At 37.9% G+C, this 22,797-nt stretch overlaps 3 protein-coding genes across 5 annotated transcripts in view; 1 reads left to right on the forward strand and 2 right to left on the reverse strand.

The window, feature by feature from the left end:
* Positions 1-22,797, forward strand: part of LOC112054493 (calaxin) — a 292,161-nt gene that overhangs the window by 117,075 nt on the left and 152,289 nt on the right. The window lies entirely within an intron of this gene.
* On the reverse strand, positions 4,055-6,840 carry LOC112054491 (chromatin accessibility complex 16kD protein). The gene is made up of 2 exons (XM_024094286.2): positions 6,591-6,840; positions 4,055-6,095 (listed from the first exon to the last, which is right to left on the reverse strand). The coding sequence occupies exons 1-2, from the start codon at positions 6,714-6,716 to the stop codon at positions 5,817-5,819; spliced, it is 405 nt and encodes a 134-aa protein (XP_023950054.1). The 5' UTR covers positions 6,717-6,840; the 3' UTR covers positions 4,055-5,816.
* On the reverse strand, positions 9,501-13,555 carry LOC112054484 (arginine kinase). Of its 3 annotated transcripts, none has more exons than XM_024094277.2 (3): positions 13,399-13,555; positions 11,311-11,489; positions 9,501-10,607 (listed from the first exon to the last, which is right to left on the reverse strand). In XM_024094277.2, the coding sequence occupies exons 2-3, from the start codon at positions 11,474-11,476 to the stop codon at positions 9,706-9,708; spliced, it is 1,068 nt and encodes a 355-aa protein (XP_023950045.2). In that variant the 5' UTR covers positions 11,477-11,489; positions 13,399-13,555; the 3' UTR covers positions 9,501-9,705. The 3 variants fall into 3 exon arrangements, with proteins under 3 accessions (XP_023950045.2, XP_023950047.1, XP_023950046.1); XM_024094279.2 differs by lacking the exon at positions 13,399-13,555 and adding an exon at positions 12,848-12,997; XM_024094278.2 differs by lacking the exon at positions 13,399-13,555 and adding an exon at positions 11,940-12,090.

Raw genomic sequence — 22,797 nt, forward strand, 5'->3', positions numbered from 1 at the left:
ATCGAGCATACAGGCTAGTGAATTTTATAAAGTGAGCACTCGTATCCTTAGTGTGAGACTATCTTGTTATCGATGTCGAGATCGAAATCCTCCTGTGAGCAGTGGCGTAGCGTGCCTTGCATGGGCTCTGTATCAACATTACTTGAGGGGCCCAAAAAGGCATGATTTCTTACCAAAGAAACAAAAAATGCTCACTTAAAATAAATATGACAATGACTTAATTATGTAGGTACAATGATTCCAACTTTTGGACGCCCGCTTAAACAGGGGATTACTTTTTTTGTCATTCCTGAAGTGAACACTCTGCAGTTTTTTTCACACAGGAAGCACATGATTAAGTGAGATTGTGGATTAATTTTACCAATTTTACTAACTTTTTGTTGTCACACGTAAGGGGCCCCCATAGTCCGGGACCCCGTATCATTGATACAGCTGATACGGCGGTAGCTAAGCCCCTGTCTGTGCGTCGTACTCACGGCCATCCCCATCTCCGATAATTTTTCTGACGATGATATGCCGTCTTTTCTATCTCCGGCTATTCGGAGTGCGTAGACAGTAGAATCGTATGTGGTGCGGACAATCACCCAAAATCAAAATCGGCACTGACAAATCAAATCTAAATTTATAAAAGCAAAAGGTCATTGTATCACATCACGAAATATCGAAAACCGCTTGACGTACAAAGATGAAATTTGGCAGGGAGGTAGATTATAGTTACTTGACGTCTGCTAAGAACGGATTTTGCGACAGGGCCGGATTAAAGACTACGGGCGAAGGGTGTCGTAACGTCCGCTAGTTTTTCATACACATATGATAGGTTGGTTAACTGGCGCAGTAGGACCTTGCTTACTGCGACCAAGGCAGGGGGTTCGATTCCCACAACTGAAAAATATTTGAGTGATGCACACGGACGTTTTCCACTAGCTGGGTTGGGTGAGTTATATAGATATCATCATTATCAACCTATTTTAACGGCGCTGTATATGGCCCGACCTGATAGGAGAGGGGATATGGAGCTTAGTTAGTGGTGGATTTATCAGTAGGCTAAGCAAGCTGGACACTAGGGCGGCAGATTTTAGGAGACGGCATATTTGGCCCAAAAATCTTACAATTACTTTGAAAATTAGTAACGTTTTTTTTTATTTATAAATTATGTTGGAGGCTAATAAACGTCTATATAATATACATATAAAGTAATATAATATTCCTACTGTACAGTCCTACTAAAATATCAAAAGTTGCGTTTTTTGACACAATTTAAAATAATTGTATTAATTGCGAACTAGGATAGTCTATGGAATTTCAGAGTTCAGTAGGGCTACAAAAATTTAATAACCTACTGGCGGCAAATTTGTAAATCCGCCACTGAGCTTAGATCAACCACGCTGCTCCAATGCGAATTGGCGGGCTTAGGGTGATAATGTTAAATTAACGAGCACTATCAAATGTTACTGATAACACACCACCAGCTTCCCAACTCTGGGCTGAAAATTTCCACGTCCAAGATTTGAGCCCAGACCTCATGAACAAAAACCAAATGGGGTGAAATAGGGTAGGGGTAGTTGAAAGTTTACATCGAATTTCACGCGGACGAAGTCGCGGGCGTCCGCTAGTAATATAATAAAAATTAAAATATTGTTATTTTTAACGTTTTGGCTGGTGGGAGGCTTCGGCCGTGGCTAGTTAGAAACCGAAAGGGGTGTGGTTTTTCATCCTCCTTCTAACAAGTTAGCCCGCTTCCATCTTAGACTGCATCATCACTTACCATCAGGTAGATTACTACAATCTCACCTGATTCTTTACAAGGGCTAACTTGTAAAAAATAAAAAAAAAATGTCCATACTTACATACATTAAATTACAGAATCCTTTTCTCTCTTATAAAACCTACAACTTCTGTAAAAATCTACAACTACCGACATTTGCGAAATAGGAATGTTGGAATGCAAATATCGTATTAGGGCGCAAAACAAAGACTAATGGTTATACCCATTGACTTGTTGAGGTGTTAAGTAGATAAATAGTACCTACATAGGTATTTCGGTTAAAGTAGTTAAGCATTTTATGGGTTACGTACTTCTGATCTGTAATTACCATGATGATCGATAAGCTATGCATATTTGGTATTAAAAAATTCTTCATCATGCTGTGGAAAAAAATGGTAAAATTAATTTATTTCAGTAGCATATATTATCTCTATAATATAATCTCTAGGAGTACCAAGGCCTCAACCCCGAAAGGGGTAGATAAACCTAACCGGGGGAGAAAGTTCCCCCTCGTCTTGCCCGGGGCAAGAAGGCATGCTTCGAGGCCCTAACCCAACCTCATAGGGTAGAGATGACCCAAACATTATCACACTAAACTGCGCTCCCAGACCCTAGCGCAAAATAACGAAGATCGCAGTCCGCACAGTGCCATTAGACTTTACAACAACCCGACCGATAAGCCCAGGCCTCAGATCAAAAAAGGCTGGAAGAAAATTACCGGGGTACCAAATACCCCATATCTTACCCAGTCAAAGAAGCAAACCCTTGATGCCTGTACCCGAGTCACTCAGAAGGAGACGACTTAAACGACATAAGACGCACAGACGGCAGAAATATACTTGTGGTGCCCGTTATCCAGGTGTTTAGGGTTTCGTAGTCCACAAGGAACCCTAAACACCTGGATAGTCCAGTAGATAGCCAAGTCCTATACATAACACTTATTTTGCTGTGTGTGATAAACCGCTTAATAGTGCATCACTTGGGTATCTTTCGTTTACATCACGAGGGACTAAATATTGAATTTCTGTGAAATCACAATATACGGTCAGTATTTTAATAATATGTTACCGACTTAATAAGGGGACCTTCACACCATATAAAGTGGTAATATGTCTCCATTCCTTTTTGTATTAATCTAATGAGATATGAAGTTAGTTGCGACAGCGTATGCTAATCAAAGGTTCTAATTCGATTGTACACAAATACTAAACTAAACAAACCGTAGTCTGGCCCTGGGCTACAAACATACGATTTATTTTAAATCTAGGTACTCCTATGTTGGATATCTATATAAATATTAGTACCTACCTGCCCTACCTAATAGGTTTTGCATTCTCTTGCCACCTAGGAGAGGATTCAAAAATTGGTGATGGCAGAAAACCTGATGATGATGATGAGGTATTATGTATTTAAGTAGAATGAAAATAATGTTAGTTTTCTTTTTTACATTAATTTTATAATATTTAATTTTCTATCCTGCAAGAATAAAGTAGCAATCTCACAGTTGATAGATTTTTCTATCATCTAAACGTTCGTGATACGTGATAGCCCAGTGGATATGACCTCTGCCTCCGATTCCGGAGGGTGGTGGGTTCGAATCCGGTCTGGGGCATGCACCTCCAACTTTTCAGTTGTGTGCATTTTAAGAAATTAAATATCACGTGGCTCAAACGGTGAAGGAAAACATCGTGGGAAACCTGCATACCAGCGAATTTTCTTAGTTTACTGCGTGTGTGAAGTGTGCCAATCCGCATTGGGCCAGCGTGGTGGACTATTGGCCTAACCCCTCTCATTCTGAAAGGAGACTCGAGCTCAGCAGTGAGCCCAATATGGGTTGATCATCTAAACTCTTGATTGAAATTGTTTGAATTTTTATGTTTTTGTAGGCCGCCACGCACTTGGCTGGTATTTAAGCCCACTACATCTAGTTTTATCGCCAACAATAATAATTGATAAACATCTTTATATGTAATAATTAGGTAATTAATTATTAGGTACGCGATATTCTCAAAATTCATCGACAAGAAAAATTAAAAGTGCGCCATCTACTCTTCTAATAATTAGATTTACGAGTCGGTACAGAGTACCAAAAGAACCTTTTATAGCTAAGTTTACTGTGTACTGTTAGTGTACAGCACTAGAGGGCTAGATGGCGTTATAAAATTTATATTTTGATTTATATAAAATAAATCAAAATATAAATTTAATACATATTAAGCTAGGTGGCGTTAAAAAATTTATATTTTGATTTATAACATATTAAAGGAATTTATTTCAGAAGAAAACACATAACACATTAATTTTTATTTTATTCGTCAATTTCATAATAGTTTAACTTGTATTTAATTTATTATAATCACAAAATGTGCGGAATCAAACATCTCAACAATGCGTAATACTAAAATTAAAAACTACTGAAAACAAACCTATGTTAATCATAATTAATTAATTAGGTACATTCGTCATAGCAAATAAAAACTGAAAACTACATGCAACTGTTATAAATATGTTTTTATTTTTGTAGGTATAGCCAACGATTCTAAACTATTTAATAATAAATTTAGGCAAATAGGCATATAAATAAATCAAAATATAAATTTAATACATATTAAGCTAGGTGGCGTTAAAAAATTTATATTTTGATTTATAACATATTAAAGGAATTTATTTCAGAAGAAAACACATAACACATTAATTTTTATTTTATTCGTCAATTTCATAATAGTTTAACTTGTATTTAATTTATTATAATCACAAAATGTGCGGAATCAAACATCTCAACAATGCGTAATACTAAAATTAAAAACTACTGAAAACAAACCTATGTTAATCATAATTAATTAATTAGGTACATTCGTCATAGCAAATAAAAACTGAAAACTACATGCAACTGTTATAAATATGTTTTTATTTTTGTAGGTATAGCCAACGATTCTAAACTATTTAATAATAAATTTAGGCAAATAGGCATATATAATAATGCATTTTGAAGAAAAAAGTTGGAATGTGCACACTTTAAAAAATGTTTCTTATATTGGAAATTCAGCACCTCACCTACTTTTTTACCAGCAACTTTGTAACTACAAAGAGTTGACACAAGTTTTATACCAATAGGGATGATGATGGTTTTTTAAATTGCATATAAATTAGGAGTATGCTAATAGTAAAGCAATTTTGTAAAAGTAACAGGGTATCATTACTTTCGGAGCTACAGAGATTTAAAGGTTCAGATTTTTGCACTGCCGCGGATCCCTGTAAAACGCCCCATACAAAATGGCACGAACTAATGACGTCGTAGGTAAAATGATCGTTAGATTTGTACATGCGTTCAAATAAAATTACTAATAGCTTTGTTATTTGTGTGTTTATGTTAACAGTTCAAATATTAAAAAAAGTAATTTCACCTAATTACGATAAAAGAGTTTTAATAGATTTTGAAATTTTATAATTTCATTTATTTTGCAAATATCTAGACAATCTTTGCTTTTTATGTATAAGTTAGTTAACATTGACCTTATTTACCTGAATGTATCTTATAAAATTGAGTGTCATAATTTATAAGTTCACTTTTATTAATTAATGTTGATATATTTCAGACCCTTATTCCAGGTACTATGCAAAGTTAAAATATTATTTATATTAAATTTGATATGAGTCAACTACCCTATTAAGACAATTAGCCACTTTTGTTTGCCTTAGTTTCTATGTGCTAATGTCATATATAATAGTATAAAATCTATGATTGTAAGCATATTTTTAACAGCCTACTACAGGGCTACTCCTCTTTCCTTACAGGAGAGTTGATATTGAGCTTAGACCATCCACAATGCTTCAGTACAATGGAAATTTGATATGAGAAAGAAGGACTCAGTATTTCAAAGCTCAACTCAGGGTTAGAACTCAGAACCTTGTACTCAGCCACATAGACTAATCACTGGAGTGACAATGAAGTTAACAATACACACAAGTAATATGTAAATGTGTAGAAGTGCTGGGTGAAAACCATTAAAAATATTAAGAAAATTTAAAAATTACTTCAGTGTAACTAGTCCTAGCTATGTTGTGAGTCAGGATTTGAGCTACTCGAGCTCTCGTCACTGCTGTCTTCCTCACTCGACTCCTCACTGGTTTCGTCAGACTCATTTCCCTTTGCTGCTTTCTTTGCCATCAACTCTTTGAACTGTCTGACGGTGATCTTTCTTGGCATGATTTCTCTGAGGAAATCTAAAGTGTCGTCCTCTTGTACTACTTCAGCAATGTGTTTGTATTCGAGTAAATTTGTTTTATTGCTCTTGTAGGCTCGTTTGGCTAAGTCTGTGACAAATAACTCCTGTAAATTGCATATATGCATGTATTACTATAATATAGCCTTCTAAAGATGCCTAATTTGTTAATTACATTTGTTATCTTGAAAAATATCACTTAAGCATTTAGTTATAGTTATGACAATTGGTTCAACATAGTATTTAAAAAACTAATAAAAGTCGAAGGCAAATTAATATTCATACAAAATCACTTTCCTCTACAATTTTATATAGTAAATTTTTCAGGAATTAATTTTTCACTGTTCAATCAATTCAAATTACCAAAAAAACTCTTTAACTCATTGTATGATATTTAAGCTTTTGACAATAGAAGTTTTTTAAAAGAGAACGATAATTAGGACATTACATTACTTCATAAACAGTGCAAGTTGTAAGTTACTTTGGTAATTTTGATGTAAGCGTGGTAATTATATTACAAATCAATTTAGGTGAAAGCAAAATTGTTTCTACTATATGCTCAAAAAGATTTGAATTTCAGAAGCAAAGAAACTGTTTCTTACCGTAACTTTAGTGACTAAATATAAAGGTTCTGGACCAACAGCATCCACGTCCGGAGAACTTTTCATTATAGTTTTCACCCGAGATAAAGGTAAATGTAACTCTTTCTCTGGTTTTGGTGTAGACATTTTTATGTATTCAATAAAATGTGATGATTGTTTTGTTTATAATAATGGCTATACTAAATAATAAAATAAAATCGAGTAAAAAAACGGCAGTTTTCGAATTATAAATACAATTGTCATTTGTCAATCTGTCAGTGTCAGCGACCTGTCAATGTCAAACGGACAATGATGTCAAAAATAAATATAGTGTTTATATAGTGTAGACCACAAACGGCTAAAAAGATGTGTAGACAGAGAAGTAACTAGCAAAAATAAAATACTATTGTGAGCACGAAATCAACATATTTAGCCTCCAATCTTATTTAACCTCAGACCAATTAACATAGGACCTGCCTATGATGCATTAACCCTCTTTCAAAAGTATATGACCACGATCTACCTAATGTGTTTACACAAACTGCGTTTATAGAATATAGAATCGATGTTTAATTGTGTTAAATAGCAACGAAATGAACGCAAGCTACTAGGAAAGTCATAATATAGTGACAGACTATAAAATAATACAGGCAGATAGAGTGCACGGAACTCGACGGTGTTGCAGCCATTAAAAATATAAAATTCAAAAACGTTTTTTTTCATTCTCGAGTCAGAACGACACGAAGCGTCGCATCAGAAATTTTCAATTTTACTCAAGAAAAATGGCGTCTGTTTAAAATTTTATAAACTTTTCACAAAAACTAAAAAGATGGAGTATTTTTTATTGATTATTATAATTAATTTAACTAATTAATTTTTGTTAGTGTTAAATAAATATTATGAACTAACAAATGAACTAATTATAAATAGCTATGTCGTTACTGTACGCCGTAGCTGTAGGTGCGAGAGGATTACCAGTAAAATATCTATCACTATAACTGTAGCTAGTTCACTATTAGAACGGGTATCCAAAGCTGCTCTAATAGGAACTTACCTTTGGCTAGGCAGGGAGAACAACACGAGCGGAGAGGGGGTAAGGTAGGGGTAATCGATTGTCAAGGAATTCCTTAACCCTACATCCACTGGTCCGAGTCCTGGACTTTGCTTGGAGCTTTTATCTCTGTCACGCGATGAACCCGGCACCCGCACGGTAAATCCATGGATTGCTAAGATCTTCGTCTCTTAAAATTCAAATTATGAAAAAGAGTTTGTATAAGCGGATGTCAAGGAGACGCGTGACGTTTGGGTTTTTGTGGGTTTCACCAGCTTCACCATGCTGCTTGTAAAGAGTAATTCTGGATCATTCTTTTTGGTTAATTTGGGTGCAATATGAGTCCATACGTATTTGGTCTGAGAGTAAACTAGAAGTTTCTGGCCATTTTTTATTCCATTCAACTTTATGAACCGTAATTTTTAGGGAGCTCTTTACACGACATAAACGATTAAAACAAGGAAACATTGGAAAACATTGGAAACAGTTTTTGTAATCGCGTTTTTCGTTGATACTTTGACAGAACGATAACGTCTAGCAAGGAAGGTTCCTATATAATTCGTCTGAGACACACGAGCACCCCCATTAGTGTTTGTCCCTTTACTTCTCTGTCTTATATCTTATATCTATCAATGTACTCTACTCATCTACTGAAACGTTAACCGATCATGCCACAAGCTAAAATAAGAAGCCAATCCTGCCAAAATGGAAGGAAACTGCTACATATGGTCACACTAGGTCCGAACGATTTTTGGGCGGTAAATCCAAAAATTGTTCGTACTCGACTAAAATACTAAAGTTGTCTATACGGCCTCTCGAGTACAAACAATTTTTGGGCGGTAAATTCAAAAATTGTTCTAAAACTAGGCCTAAAATACTAAAGTAGTCTGTACGGCCTATGAGCCTAGTGAGGACTACACTGGAACTACTGTATCTAATAAATCTGTGGGAGTAACAATTTTTGGGCGGTAAACCCAAAAATTGTTCGTACTCGACTCCAGTGGGCACTGTGGTACGTGGAACTGGGGGTAGCTACTAAGCTGGTGGAGGTACTACTAGGTCCAGTGGTTTAAACTCAAATCATGACACGAAATCCTCGAAAGGGAATACAGATTTATTATTAATTATTAATTAGTAACACTTCTTCTTGTTGTTTCCGCCCGCGTCACCACATGGCTCCACGGAAGACCAGCGCTGCGCTGGTGCATCCATCACTAGCGTAGCACATGCTGAGTGGTGACCATTTTGGTACCACACACATCATTTTTATATTTTTTTATTTTTTTTTTGGATTTAATTTAGTTTTATTAGTTTAATATCTCAATTTATTAGTTCACTATATTTTCAAAATTACTTTCTTTAGTTTTAAAGTATTTGTTGTCTTTTGTGTATTATGTGTGTGTGTGTGTCCAAATAAAATAATTTTCTTTCTTTCTTTCATATGAAATATTGAGCATATCTTTCTTCTGAATTATCCTCGTATAAACCGGGCAGCTATTTGTTCATTTTGTTGGGATGCGTTTTCGTAATCCGTTTACTACGCAATACCAAATACACGCCTCATGAGTCGTGTTCAGAGAGGATTCGAAGTTTGGCGTAAGGCTGTCAGCCATGAAAATTTAAGCCATAATCTTTTAAATATACATTCTCGAAAAAAAGACTTAGGAGTGAGTAAAAGTATCTACGGGCGGGATCAAACCACCTCGGTGAGGAATCCGACCCTTTTATCATCGAGCTATTGAGGCAAACAAACTACTGCTCTACTGCTTTATATAAAGTGATCTGTGCTCATCACGCGACCTGTAAAGACTTGAGCACAGTCAATGTCGCTCACAAGTACTTAGCTATGATAAGGATACAGGATGATAAATAATAAACAGTTGTGGTCTTAACGCTAGCTGTCTTTATTTTCCATTTCCTTAAAGAAAATACTTTTACGAAAAACAGTACACGCGGGCCGCCCGCGTGCCCGAGCCCCGCGCGGGGCGCCGATGACTAGTTCGCCGAGCAGCCCGGCCAACATCCAATACTTACGTGAAAACGATAAATAATACAAAAAAATACTGATAGTACGAGATCGAAAGCTTACAGGGACTTCTCGATTTTGATCAGTTCAGCGATGCCGTCGTACATCTCTTTGACGGCGTCGTACTCGGTGAGGCCCATGCGCCTCTTGTTGGAGATGTCGTAGACGCCGCCCTCGGCCTCCGTGTGCTCGCCGCGCGTGCCGCGCACCTGCAGGTGGTACTTGCCCGCCACCTCCTCCAGCTTCGCCTTGTCCGCAGCCAGCTTGGGCAGCTTGATGTGCACGGACGCGCGCACGGTCGTGCCCAGGTTGGTCGGGCAGAAGGTCAGGAAACCGAGGCGGTCGTGATGCGAGAACGGGACCCTCTTCTCGACGTCGTTGACGGCGGTCACTAGCCTTTTGTACACTTGTTTCAGGTCACCGCCCATCTGCATGGAAATGAGACGAAGGTGGTCTTCCTCATTGCACCAGACCAAGAAAGTCTTGTTCTCGTTGTGGTAGATGCCACGGCCGGATGGCCAGAACCTGCAGGCGTTGGCAGCCTGGAGGAAGCGGTCACCCTCCTTGAAGAGGAAGTGGTCATCGATGAGCTGCTGCTGGGTCTCCTTGGACATGCCGGTGAGTGGGTAGAATGTGCCTTTGAGTTCTCCTTCCAGGCCGGACAGGGTCGAGGACACCTTCTCTTCCATTTCCTTGTACTGGGCCTCTGTCAAGCAGGGGTTGAATGGGTAGCCTTCCATGGAGCGGCCACAGCGGACACGGGTTGACACAATGAACTCATTGTCAGGGTCCAGGTTTCCGAGGGTCTCTACATCACCCCAGTTCTTGGGAGGGTGCTTGTCAGTTTTCTTGAAGCCAGTGTGGTAGTCTTCAATGATGGGGTCGAAGAGATCAGCAAACACTGAGTAAGCTTCAGCATCTGGGGCATAGATTCCAACACCAGAGTCCAAGTTCTCAACACCTAGAAAAAAAATCCATGATTAAGCCAATTATTATTAAAGAAGAAAAGAAAACAAACAAATAAAAATGCTGCTTATTGAATAATAATTAATATGATTGATTTTATAACTATAATTATTTTTAATATTTAATATAATACTTGCAGATATTACATTATATTGAAGGGTCTGCATTATCTATTATTCTACAAATCTAATCTGACAGTGATAAGTGGACTTAATAAAACACACTTTCAAGAATGTATTTCATCAGTTTTGTGAAGTCAATAAAATAAATTAAATATTTATATATTATTATAAATAAAATAAATATTTTAATAAAATATATCTATATTTAAAGTATATAATAAGATTGTAGATGTTTATAATATTGTTAAACTAAAACAATTAAAATATATTAAATTTGCTGATGACTACTGGATTCAAAATTCAAATTTTTCATGAGGGTTGTCGTATGTGTAGGTATATTATTAGTTTTTTATTATGATATCAGAGAGTGGTATTCAATTCAATATGCCGGTAAATCTAATAGGTTTTCAATTAATAATATCTACGTAAATAATAACGTATAAAAGTACGTAAAAACGATTGGATAAACGATAAACCGATAGGTACATAGGTCCCATTTGAATTTCAATTTATATTTATTTTATTTTCTCGTATTCTGCGAAATAAAAGAATTTTTTTCGTAATTTATTCACTTACCCGACTGAATGCAGTCTAAGAGTGTGGATCCAAAAGATGTTTTCTTGTTCTTTAGTGCGTCGAATACTTCCTTGGTAAGGTATTTTTTCAGCAGCGACTTGGAGTCGGAGGCCTGGAGCTTGCTGAATCCAGCTTCCAGTTTCTCGATGGTTGCGGCGTCCACCATTGCTGCGGCTTTTCTGTAAAAAATTAACGAAAATCAATCACTATAAAAACACTATGGGCGGAAAAAAGCGAATAAAATTTGCTAACGCCTTTAGTGCTGCACATGTTGCGCGGGTACACATTATCTTGGAAAATATCTAATTTCTCAACACAAGCTTCGAGCGAAATTAAAAATCTAATTTGTGAATGACGTGAATCGTGCGTTAGCGTCAAACGTTCAAAAATTATAAAAAAAAAACACTATGGTCAACAACGGAAATAAATACGTAGTAAGTTCAAAAATTCCGTTTTTGAAAAATAGGGATGTATCTATGTAACTACTTTCCGGGATTGTGAACTAAAAAATATCTATTGCACTATGAATCGTAAAATCATTCACTGAATTATTTAGATTAATGATTCCTATATTTCAGTTTAATGGGTATATTGTTCCGTGAAAATCATTACACACAAATATTACAAACCGTCTGATGAGGTAATACGCAAGAACGGCACCACCGCAAACAAGAACAGGAATTGTGACTTTGAATTTATAATTCATTGCGATGAATCGTATTTAAAGCTACTAGGGGCGATGAGAGGGTCTAGCAACTAGGTGATAGTGTCAGGGGAACTGCCGGGACTTAGAATTGTTTTTCGAACACACCCAAGAGCCACTTGATTTTAGTAGAATTACGTAATTTTGCCAAAGGTCGCCTTAACCGCGCGCAAGTCTACTGGATTTGTCAGCTCTCTGCGCACCGGTACTTCTCAGCCGCGCGCAGCCATTACCTCCCACTCGCCGGCTGCTTACGAATGTTATCGCGAGTTTCTTATTACTGAATTGCATTCATTTCTGTACGACAATGCAGTTAACATGACACATCATACTCAAATTACAGTTTCATTTTTACATTCCAAGAAAGTTACACATCGATACTACATCACTTGGGCATAAAGACCGGTATCGGAACACAAATACTCTATAACTATCAATCAAAATCAAATATTAATTTAAATGGAAGTAATCACACTCGGTCAATAATTCTAGAATTTTTATCACTATAAATTTGAGAATCCAATTTTCAATATTCAAATTTCCTTCCTACCTACATTTATTTTGTTTCGTGAAATAAATTGTACAGTAGTACGATAAAAAATACTAAATGGATTCATACGAAATATATAGGTGAAAACATTAGTTTGATTTTTTACATAAAATACTGGTATTTGAATGAGATAAATCACGAGTTATAAGAAAAAATATTTTATCAAAACTCTTAGCCACAAGACTGCAATTATTAATTTGATACGATCAACGTATCTAAAACAGGAATATCATAGAAAGTAAGATTGGACACATTAAAAATAAATGCCGGCTTATAATACGCACCCGTCGGCTTCTTCAGCCGGTTTGTTTTCCTTGTTCTCTTTCGTCGCACAACCACCCATTTTCACAATAATAAGATGATTCTAGCCGCTAAAACATGCACTATATCACAAAATAACTACTGCAACTAAATAAAATGAACGGAGGATACTAAATGCAATGATGGAATGATATTTTGCCCAAATGAGTATGCCTGTGTAGGGAGCGGCGAGGGCGAGGGTCGGCGCGATCGATGCCGGTACGCACGCACGCGGCTCACGCTTCCCGCCCTTCGGGAACCGCTTCAAAACTTTTCGGAGGGAAACCTACCCCCGGCCAGCGCCACCGTTTACCTTCGCGGGCTTTATTTGAATGCAGAAGACTCCTTACCGCAAAGAATCGCCTTATCGGAAAAAGCGCACTTGAACTTATCATTGCACATCTTGAAACGGTTTAGATTGTCACTAGATAAAGTTTAATCGTTATCGAAACTTTTGAAGTGGTGCCGCATGACGCAAGCAGTTGGAGAGGCTGGTCGGGGCGGTAGAGTATAGTCTTAAGGATCTACCGCTTACCTTGCACTAGAACAACCGTTAGAGTCGACTGCGAGGTGTAGAATGGTCGGTGCGGGAGCGCGCGGAGCGTTAAGGCCCGATACCCCGCGCCCGCACCGCAGCCCTACCGCTGTCAACCTTGGCCTTGCTGGGATGCCTCGCGTCTGGTCATCGCAGATCCGATGCTTTCTGTTTGCAATCGTCTTCAAAATGCGACGATCATCATACATTGAAGTCAAACTTACTTACGGAAAATTAGCAATCAGCTTTCCAAACTGTAATGTTTTTCTATACAACTTTGAAACAAACTATAACATCATGATTTTTACGCAAATCAAACTTTTTCATATTAAATTTTATAACATATTGACTAGCTATAACATGGTAAAAATATTAGTATCCAATTATGAAATTTTTATATAAATTTATAGACAATTGTTTTCAAGTGGATAATAATAATATGATGTTTATCAGAGACGCATAGCTCAGTAGCCGATATAAAATTAGGATGTTGCCGATTTCTTTCCGAAGCTGGACCTGTTCCAAAACTGTTACGTACCGCTACCGGCACTACGAATTACGAAATCACTTTTATTCTTGTTTTGATTACGATGTTTACAACTATTATTTTAGAAGCTTTAAAACGCTTGTATATTTTCTTGAATTTCTATGACTTTAGCTTGCGTTTTTATTTTACTCGAAGGAATTCCGTTAAAGCACCATTCATTTAAATAACATTTTTTATTAAAATGCATTTTATAGCGATTTTTCCCTAATATCGTCCTTAAAAAACAGCAAGCACATCACTAATTTTATTCGGTCAAAATCATAGAGTAATTTCGTCTCTGAGGGTGAAGTAGTAAAGTTAAAATTATTCAAATTGATCTTTTTTTAAAAAAATCATCTTAATAATCCTGAGCTGCGAATTTTAGCCCACAGCCTGTCTGATCATCATCATCATCTTCTTTGTCTGATAGTGATTGTTACAAAGCCAAACATACATACCTACTCTAAACAAATCGAGCCCACTAACCAACATTGAAGCGTGGTGGGTTAATCTACAAATTCCTCTCTCATATAATAAGGCCTGCGCCTTGTTTTTTGATGGTTTACATAAGTAAGTAACTACCAAAAGCGGTGCTTAGATTTTTTCATTTGTTTAAATAATTTTGTTACATATCGAATTGTTTGTGTTTTACGGTGTTTTGTGTACCATAAAAGGTCAAAACCCTCTCGTCCTTGACTCGGATTAACCCTGGCATTGCGTGAAGAGCCAAGGAAGCCATAACGCCTCCCCAACCCCGGCGTTGCATAAGCGCCGTGACCTTCGTACGTCGGCTGTGCGGCCTATATAGATTCGAGCCCGGGGGCGTTTTGCCGCAGTACGTAATCTTTTCAAAACGTTTATATTATACGAGAATAACTGCTATTTACGACATAAAGGTTACACACAGTAGGCATAGAGAGCCGTGATAACCCAGTGGATATGACCTCTGCCTCCGATTCTGGAGGGTGTGGGTTCGAATCCGGTCCGGGGCATGTACCTCCAACTTTTCAGTTGTGTGCACTTTTTAAGAAAATTAAATATCACATGTCTCAAACGGTGAAGGAAAAACATCGTGAGGAAACCTGCACTCCAGAGAATTTTCTTAATTATCTGCGTGTGTGAAGTCTGCCAATCCGTATTGGGCCAGCGTGGTGGACTATTGGCCTAACCTCTCTCATTCAGAGAGGAGACTCGAGCTCAGCAGTGAGCCGAATATGGGTTGATGATGATGATGATGATGATGAGTAGGCATAGAGAGTATATCATCATTATCAACCCATATTCGGCTCACTGCTGAGCAGTCTCATCTTAGTATAGTTACTTCTTTCTATTTTACGGTAGGTTTCCCGGAGAGTATGTTAAAATAATCGGGTTATGGATTTTCAACAGCGTTTTTGTTAATCATCGGCATGGTTCAAAAAATTCTTGTAACAATTCATAGCTATGTTATCATCTTGTCCACATGTTTATGCAAATAAATGATTTGATTTGATTTGATTCGATTTCAATGACGATGAATGATTCCATGATGGAAGCAGGCTTTCTAAGAAAAGTTTTGTTACTCTTTCACGCCTGACCTGAAATTTTAAGTAGAGATAGATTATAGTCTGGATTAACACATAGGCTACTTTTTATCCCGGGAAAATAAATGGTTCCCGAGAGATTTGTGAAAAACAAAATTCCACGCGTATAAAGTCGTGGGTGCCCGCTAGTAGATGATGAAATGATGATGAATGTCCATCCACTTCAAGATCTGGGTGGGCCAATGATATAATCGTGCGCATGTCTAGCATCAGTTTGCTGAGTTATCGGCCCGGTGGGGCGTAGACGGCAGACGCGTAGTTGTAGCAAATAACAATGCCCCTTGCTTGCCCGTTAAATGAGTTTCCGGTAATTGAAACGGCAAATTGAATGCACCAACCCACGTACTTTGCTACTCCTTTAACAATTTCAAACCATAAATGGGCGGATCGTGAGATAACTGTATTGAACTAAAAGTCTGTCAGAACTAGACGGTTCGCCCTTCATCTCCATCGCCCTGAAAGACTCTGAGGCCTTCTTATGAGGCCCATAATTAGCTATCAATAACTCGGATCCGTATTTCATCACTGGTAACCCGCTCTGAATTGTTAGTGTGTAGTGTCTATGAGCGAAGACTTTTGTTTTCAGACATTAAGGAAATTTAGACGAAAAGAAACAAATAAATATTATAATACTAGATCATCATTCATCATCATCATTAACAGCCGATGGACGTTCACGGTTAGACATAGACCTCTTGTATGGACTTCCAGACAAAACGGTCTCGAGCTGCCAGCATCCAGCGGCTTCTTGCAACCCGCTTTATGTCCTCGGTCCACCTAGTGGGGGAACCAACACTGTGCTTTCCGGTGCGTGGTCACCATTCCAGCATCTTGGGACCCCAAAGTCCATCGGCTCTTCAAATCGCCGCCCGTTGCCACTTCAGCTTCGCGACTCGCCGAGCTATGTCGATGACCTTCTGCGGAATCCTCATTTCTGATTCGACCACGCAGTGAAACTCCAAACATAGCTCGCTCCATCGCCCGCTGAGTGACTTTGATCAAATATTGTAATACGACTATATCTATGCTAATAATATAAAGCTGAAGAGTTTGTTTGTTTGTTTCTCACTGGTCCGATTTGAAAAAACCATTGAGTTCTAGGTAGCCCATTTATCAAGGAAGGCTATATATTATCCCCGTATTCCTATGGGAACGGGAACCTCGCGGCATCAGTTAGTAAAACAATAAAAGAAATCATGATTACGAGCGACGAGCGTACTGGTCGTTTGCACATGACATTTGAAGCAAAAAGCGTGGGAAGTTTCTGGAAGACCTTGGCAATGACACGCGGGGCTTGTTTCAGCGGTATTTAGCCGGTTTTAAAAATATTCTTTACATTTTTTGCATTTACCGTTTTTAAACAGCGTCCGCACACTTTTATCTTTTTAAATTCAAACGTCATTGGAACCTTCATCATTATCAGACTGTACAGGGCTAGGCCTTCCTCCAATCCGGGTTGGTTTAGATGGTTCCAAACCTTACCTTATAATACAATAAAATACCAGATGGACTGACGACATCAAGCAAGTCGCAGGGATTCAATGGATGAAGGCGGCTCAGAATCCTGCAGTGGACGTCTATCCGCTGATATGATGATGATGATGATGATGTGATACAATAAAATAATTTTCGTTCTGAATTATTTGAAAAAAAAAATACTTACCTACCTATGTAATTATTTGAAAAATGGTTTTATAGTAAACTTTTTTCGTCAACGATATTATAAAATCCTCTCTCAATAGCAAAAGCAATCTGTTTTAAGGAAAAATCTCATTTTAGGTAGGCACGAGGAATAACAATTATAGGACACAATTCATCATGGTATGTTTGTTACCGACCTGTTATGAATTCTAATTAATGTACGTCGCGCTCCATTCAGATCGCGTATGACTAATAGAAACAATTATAGGAATTACAAACATTTCCAGGGCTCAATTGAGTAGAAAAAGTACCTACTTAGAGTCGTAGGATTGGCTTGTAGGTCGATTTATCAATATTATCCTGTATAGCCTATTTTAGCGGCCTATTACAGGGCTAGGCCTCCCTTCTCATAGGAGAGGAGATAGACTCATTAAGCCCTCCTTTACATTAACTTTTTTGACAGCCTCCGTGGCGTAGTGGTATGCGCGGTGTTTTTAAAAGTCGGAGGTCCTGGGTTCGATCCCCGGCTGGGCCGATTTTGAGGTTTTCTTCATTGGTCCAGGCCTGGCTAGTGGGAGGCAACAAATTTCTCAATAGGTAAAACTCTAATGTAATGCAAACGATAAAAATATTCTTTCGTCTCCTTAATCGACTTTTATATAAGGATGCCCTTTATCCGGCTTGTATGTACGAGTAGGTGTGTATGTATAAGCGAATGTAGACTAAGTCTAGAATTCGGGGTCATAAGATTTCCAAAAATTTTCAAACTATTTCGTTATTTGTTCCTTTTGTCGTGGAGACCCTTGGACCATGGAGTCGCAGTACCAAAAAAAATAATCGAATTATTACACCGCGGCTAGTTGGCTCAAGAACCGTGATAGCCCAGTGGATATAGACATCTGCCTCCGATTTCGGAGGGTGTGGGTTCGAATCCGGACAAGGGCATGCACTTCCAACTTTTCAGTTGTGTGCATTTTAAGAAATTATATATCACGTGTCTCAAACGGCTGCTTACCAGAGAGTTAATTGTCTGCGTGTTTGAAGTTTGCCAATCCGCATTGGGTCAGCGTGGTGGACTATTGGTCTAACCCCTCTCATTCTGAGAGGAGATTTGACCTCAGCAGTGAGCCAAATATGGGTTGATAACAACGGGTTGGCTCTGGTGATAGAAGACTGACTAGTTTTTTGTGCCTGACTGTCCAGTATTCTTGCTACCATTCTACATGCACATGATATGTATATGTGGAGGATAAGTTAGCTTGAGTTTCTCTTTAGTATTGCTCTTAAAAAACCACTTGGAGATGGCAGTAACAAAGCGATACGTAGCTCAAGCCAGTAGTAGGTAGATAAAGTGTTATACAAGCGCTACACTAAAGCTGTACAGTACAGAGTTATGTAGAGCACATACAGCCTGACTCCAGTAGTAGGTAGGCAAGCTCGGTTACGTAAGGCAGGTTATGCAACCGGCGGGGTAGCGATCAATCCCGTCGGATGCTCGTGGCCTTGCTCCGCTTGCACGCTATTCGTCGGCCGCTTCCACTGCCAATGTCAGTGCCGAATTTCAAGGCCTGAAAGCTTTTGTTGGTAATCGATTTGCGTATGTGATGACTCTGTGCATAACGTGTAGTGAACACGTATTATTGTTATAGTCTGTTTTAGCAAAAATATACACTCATTCCGAGTCTCAGAGGAGACCTTAGAAAGTCGTTCTGCCCATCTCTTCTGCTTCTGCCTTCGGGCCCCATCAGGCGATGCTTCTGCGCTCGCTCTAACCCCTCGGTGATGCTGTATTTGTATAATAAACACGGGTGTATAGGTGTATAGCAAAATGTCTATTAGTTACTAGTTTAGTTACTTATTGTTTTCCTCAAATAACGAAGGTTCTTTTTAGGTTTAATATTAAAAGGCATAGACCCATAAATTATCATTGCATAGACCTGCCTAAGAAATATTTATGACGGAGATTATATATATATGTATATAATAGGAGAGTTACGACAAGCTATTTAATGGAAATAGAAAAACGGTAACTCACGTGATTGTTTCTTACATCTCAGTCATGACTCATGAGCTTGTTCTTAAGGCGTATGGAGCATGCCTATCGCATAAACCAACATATAGGTACCTAAACTTAAACTGAAGTCGGTAGGTAGGTATGGAGAAAGATATTGTAAATTCTAAAAGGCTAGGCTCTTCTACCACCCTTGACCCTACCGGCATAACGAACCGCCAAGCGTTTTAACGTTCCGGTACGATGTCGTGTAGAAACCGAAAGGGGTGTGGATTTTCATCTTAATAAGTTACCCCGCTTCCATTCATGATTGCATCATCCCTTCCCATCAGATGAAATTGTGGTCTAGAGCTAAGAGCTCATCATCATCATCATCATCATGAGCGTCATCATAATCATCATTGGTGACATCCTCATTATAGATAGGTATATCCACTATAGAAAATACATAAATGTGTTGCAACAAGCCAGTTTAGTAGTCAGATCGTATGTTATATGTATCTGAGTGAGCATAATACTATAAACTCTAATAAGTACCTACCTTCCTACCTATTTTGCTATTGGCGTTCATCCCAAGATCTTGAGAAAGGTAAAGGTTATTCGGATAAACTGTATTATAATAAACTCGTCCGTTTTGCCGACATTCGTAATGACTCTCTACTTCTAAATATTTACAAAAAACATTTATACATTTTCTTAATATAAACATTCAGTGATATATTTTCAATCCAAGCTCAAATTTTTAATTTAATAGCTTCGTCCGAGTTTAGGTACATTTTATGTCTACATTTTCATTCCGATTTCACCCAAACGACTATTTTTCCGAGTGACCGTCTCAAAGATCAAAATTATCCTAGGGTCCTGATTAGAGTACGAAATGTAGAGTTTTCTTCTTAATTGGGAGGCTTTATCCGTAGCTAGTTACTACCCTACTGGCAAAGCCGTACCGTCAAGCGATTAAAGGTTCCGGTACGTGTAGAAATTTGATTTTCATCCTACTTCTAACAGGCTAGCCCGCTTCCATTTTAGATTGCATCATCAGTTACCATCAAGTGAGATTGTAGTTAAGAGCTAAGTGGTAGAGAATAAAAAAAAAGCTTTAATTTGTTCCAAAAAATATTAGTAGCTGACCGGAGATATGAAGTTAGTCGTTTAACACCGTCGTGCCTTAGAGAGCAAGTCCAGCTATAGGCCTATATTAGTATTTGATTGTGATTACGATACGATTGCTACAAAACGCATTGAAGCAGCGTATTGGGCCTCCGAATCCTTTAAGGGGTAGGGGAAGAAAAGGCTTGGCCATTAAATTAATGTTTATTCGAAGCACGCACTAAAGGAACAAAAATTTTAATATTACTTCTTGTATTCCTATAACTAAAGCAAATTTGTTTATCCATAAATTTCCAGTCGACTGAACCACACCGTCAGGCGATGTCACGGTTTTGCTCTAGTTCAAGGCCGTGTCAATTTTACCATGTGCGTGATTGCATGCAATACATTTAGGACTACCTTCCTTGGCGTGTTCGCCTAATTTCAAGGTTTGTAGGCTTTCAGTTTACTATGGAAATTGGGTTGATCGTTGATTTATGAGCACGCCACGTTGCTTTCTTAGATATTTTGTTTTGTGGGATTTATACTTTTCCTCATGTTTAACAAGATTGTCTAAAAAATAAAAGGTATTACTCCATAACTTCTTCCTTCTCTTTCCCTTTTCTTTCTCCCGTTCAGATTTGGATGTAAATAAAGGGTAGGGAGTTGAAAGTCATGTATAGAATACTAGTATTCTACATACAAGTCAAGCCCTTTCATTTGATACCCATATTCAGTGAGTTGTGAAAAAATGTGATACTCTCAATCGTATGTAAAACATATATAAGAATACTCCCGATTAATTAACAGGCCCACTAATTTTGTGCAGAAATTATGGTAGGATGTTCACCGGGTAGTATAGAACAAGAAACCTTGAGATCTGCTCTTACATAAATAGATACGTTGTATCTACCTGTAGATGTCCATTTGTTTACCCCTCAATGAACCAAATATGCGGCCATGAATTATATGGTTTGGCATACCTTAGCGATTTTAGAGCCGCCGCCAATGGCAGTGCCAAAACCGAGGTTACATGACGTCACAGTGTTGTCTGTACGTAATAAAACGGATCTAGTGGAAAATTATTTTGAGAGCGATCATTAAATACAATGAGAACTGTTTGGTTGAGTGAGACAAACAGAAATACGAGAAACGATATTACAGCGATTTTTGTTCATTCCTATTATGACAGACATATTTCTATTCATACAATGTACTTATAGGGACAATATTATAAAATGGTACCTACCACTACTACATACAGATTGTGAATTAAAGTTTTCACTTTCATTAAAATGTTCTAAACATTCGATGGCTTGAATCTTTTGGCTTGCAACGTTGAGACTTTAATACTGCAACTAAGTCGAAGGTACAGGCATACATCTCAAATAGCTCACGATCTGACATGCTGCCAGATCGACGATTGATACGTCTATTGCTGATACTTTGTACTTTCTGTATGTGTCTGAATATCTTTTATGAAATAATATCTATGAATAGCTCGTTGCTTGGTGGTAATCAGATTGGGAGGCCAAGGTGTTGAACATCGAGTTTATCAATCCCTTCTAGGCAGATGCATAAGGCTAGGTTTGGGTGCCAAATCATCTGATGCGCGTAATCCATCGAGTTTTACGTTAAGTTACCTGCATCTACAACTGGATTACGCGAATCAGATAATTTAGCATCAACATAGTCAACATCTGCATAATCTCCACCGGTGAAGTCAAGCTCAACGATTTCTTACTCCGAAGTCTCACTCGCCCCACTGTTCTAGTTTCACAGAAGACTTCTTTAGAGAATCGTTCCATTCCCCAACGTTCTACTAGCCTTAGAGTTTGGCTCTAGCAAAGAATCTGCGCTTAGATCTCCGGTGAAACTGATTAGGAGATTACAATAGTGAGTCGATGAATTTGAAATCAACAAAAGATAGTCGCTGAAGGGCATCGCTGATAGTTTCGACGACTGCGGATCGCGGTATTTGGAACTCATTGGTAGATCCAGCCAATATATACAGCAGTGGACGTTCCTCTGGTGATAATGATAACGATAGAGATGATGATGTTGACAATCATCGGTGGTTAATGCAGTCGAAATTAGGTCGGGGTTTCTACAAAACAGTATATTTATTGAATAGAATTACCAAAAATTTAACGAGGACAATCAAAGAGGATTAAAAAAAAACTCAAAGAGAAATACTACTACCTACTATTATATATTTTAAAAATAAAGTAACTTGTATTTACAACTCATATTGTTCAGTTAAACTTACTCTGATATAGTGTGGTGGTAGATTTCTTCCCTAATACTCGATTTTTAGAAAAATATTTGCATTAAAATTTTTATTGATCTCGATTGCAATTTGTATAATTTAAATAAACTATTGGATTGCCGTTTTTGCGAAGATGTGCAAATGAGTGCGAAAATAAACATCTGCCGAAGTTTACACTTGTTAATTTATCTCGATCGGATTAAGTGGTTTTAAATCTAAATGGATTGCTTTGTTTTTACACTACTCATTAGATTGAAGAAAGTCTGTGATGCGGATGACC

Source organism: Bicyclus anynana, chromosome 1, assembly GCF_947172395.1.
Source record: "Bicyclus anynana chromosome 1, ilBicAnyn1.1, whole genome shotgun sequence".
Taxonomy (NCBI): domain Eukaryota; kingdom Metazoa; phylum Arthropoda; class Insecta; order Lepidoptera; family Nymphalidae; genus Bicyclus; species Bicyclus anynana.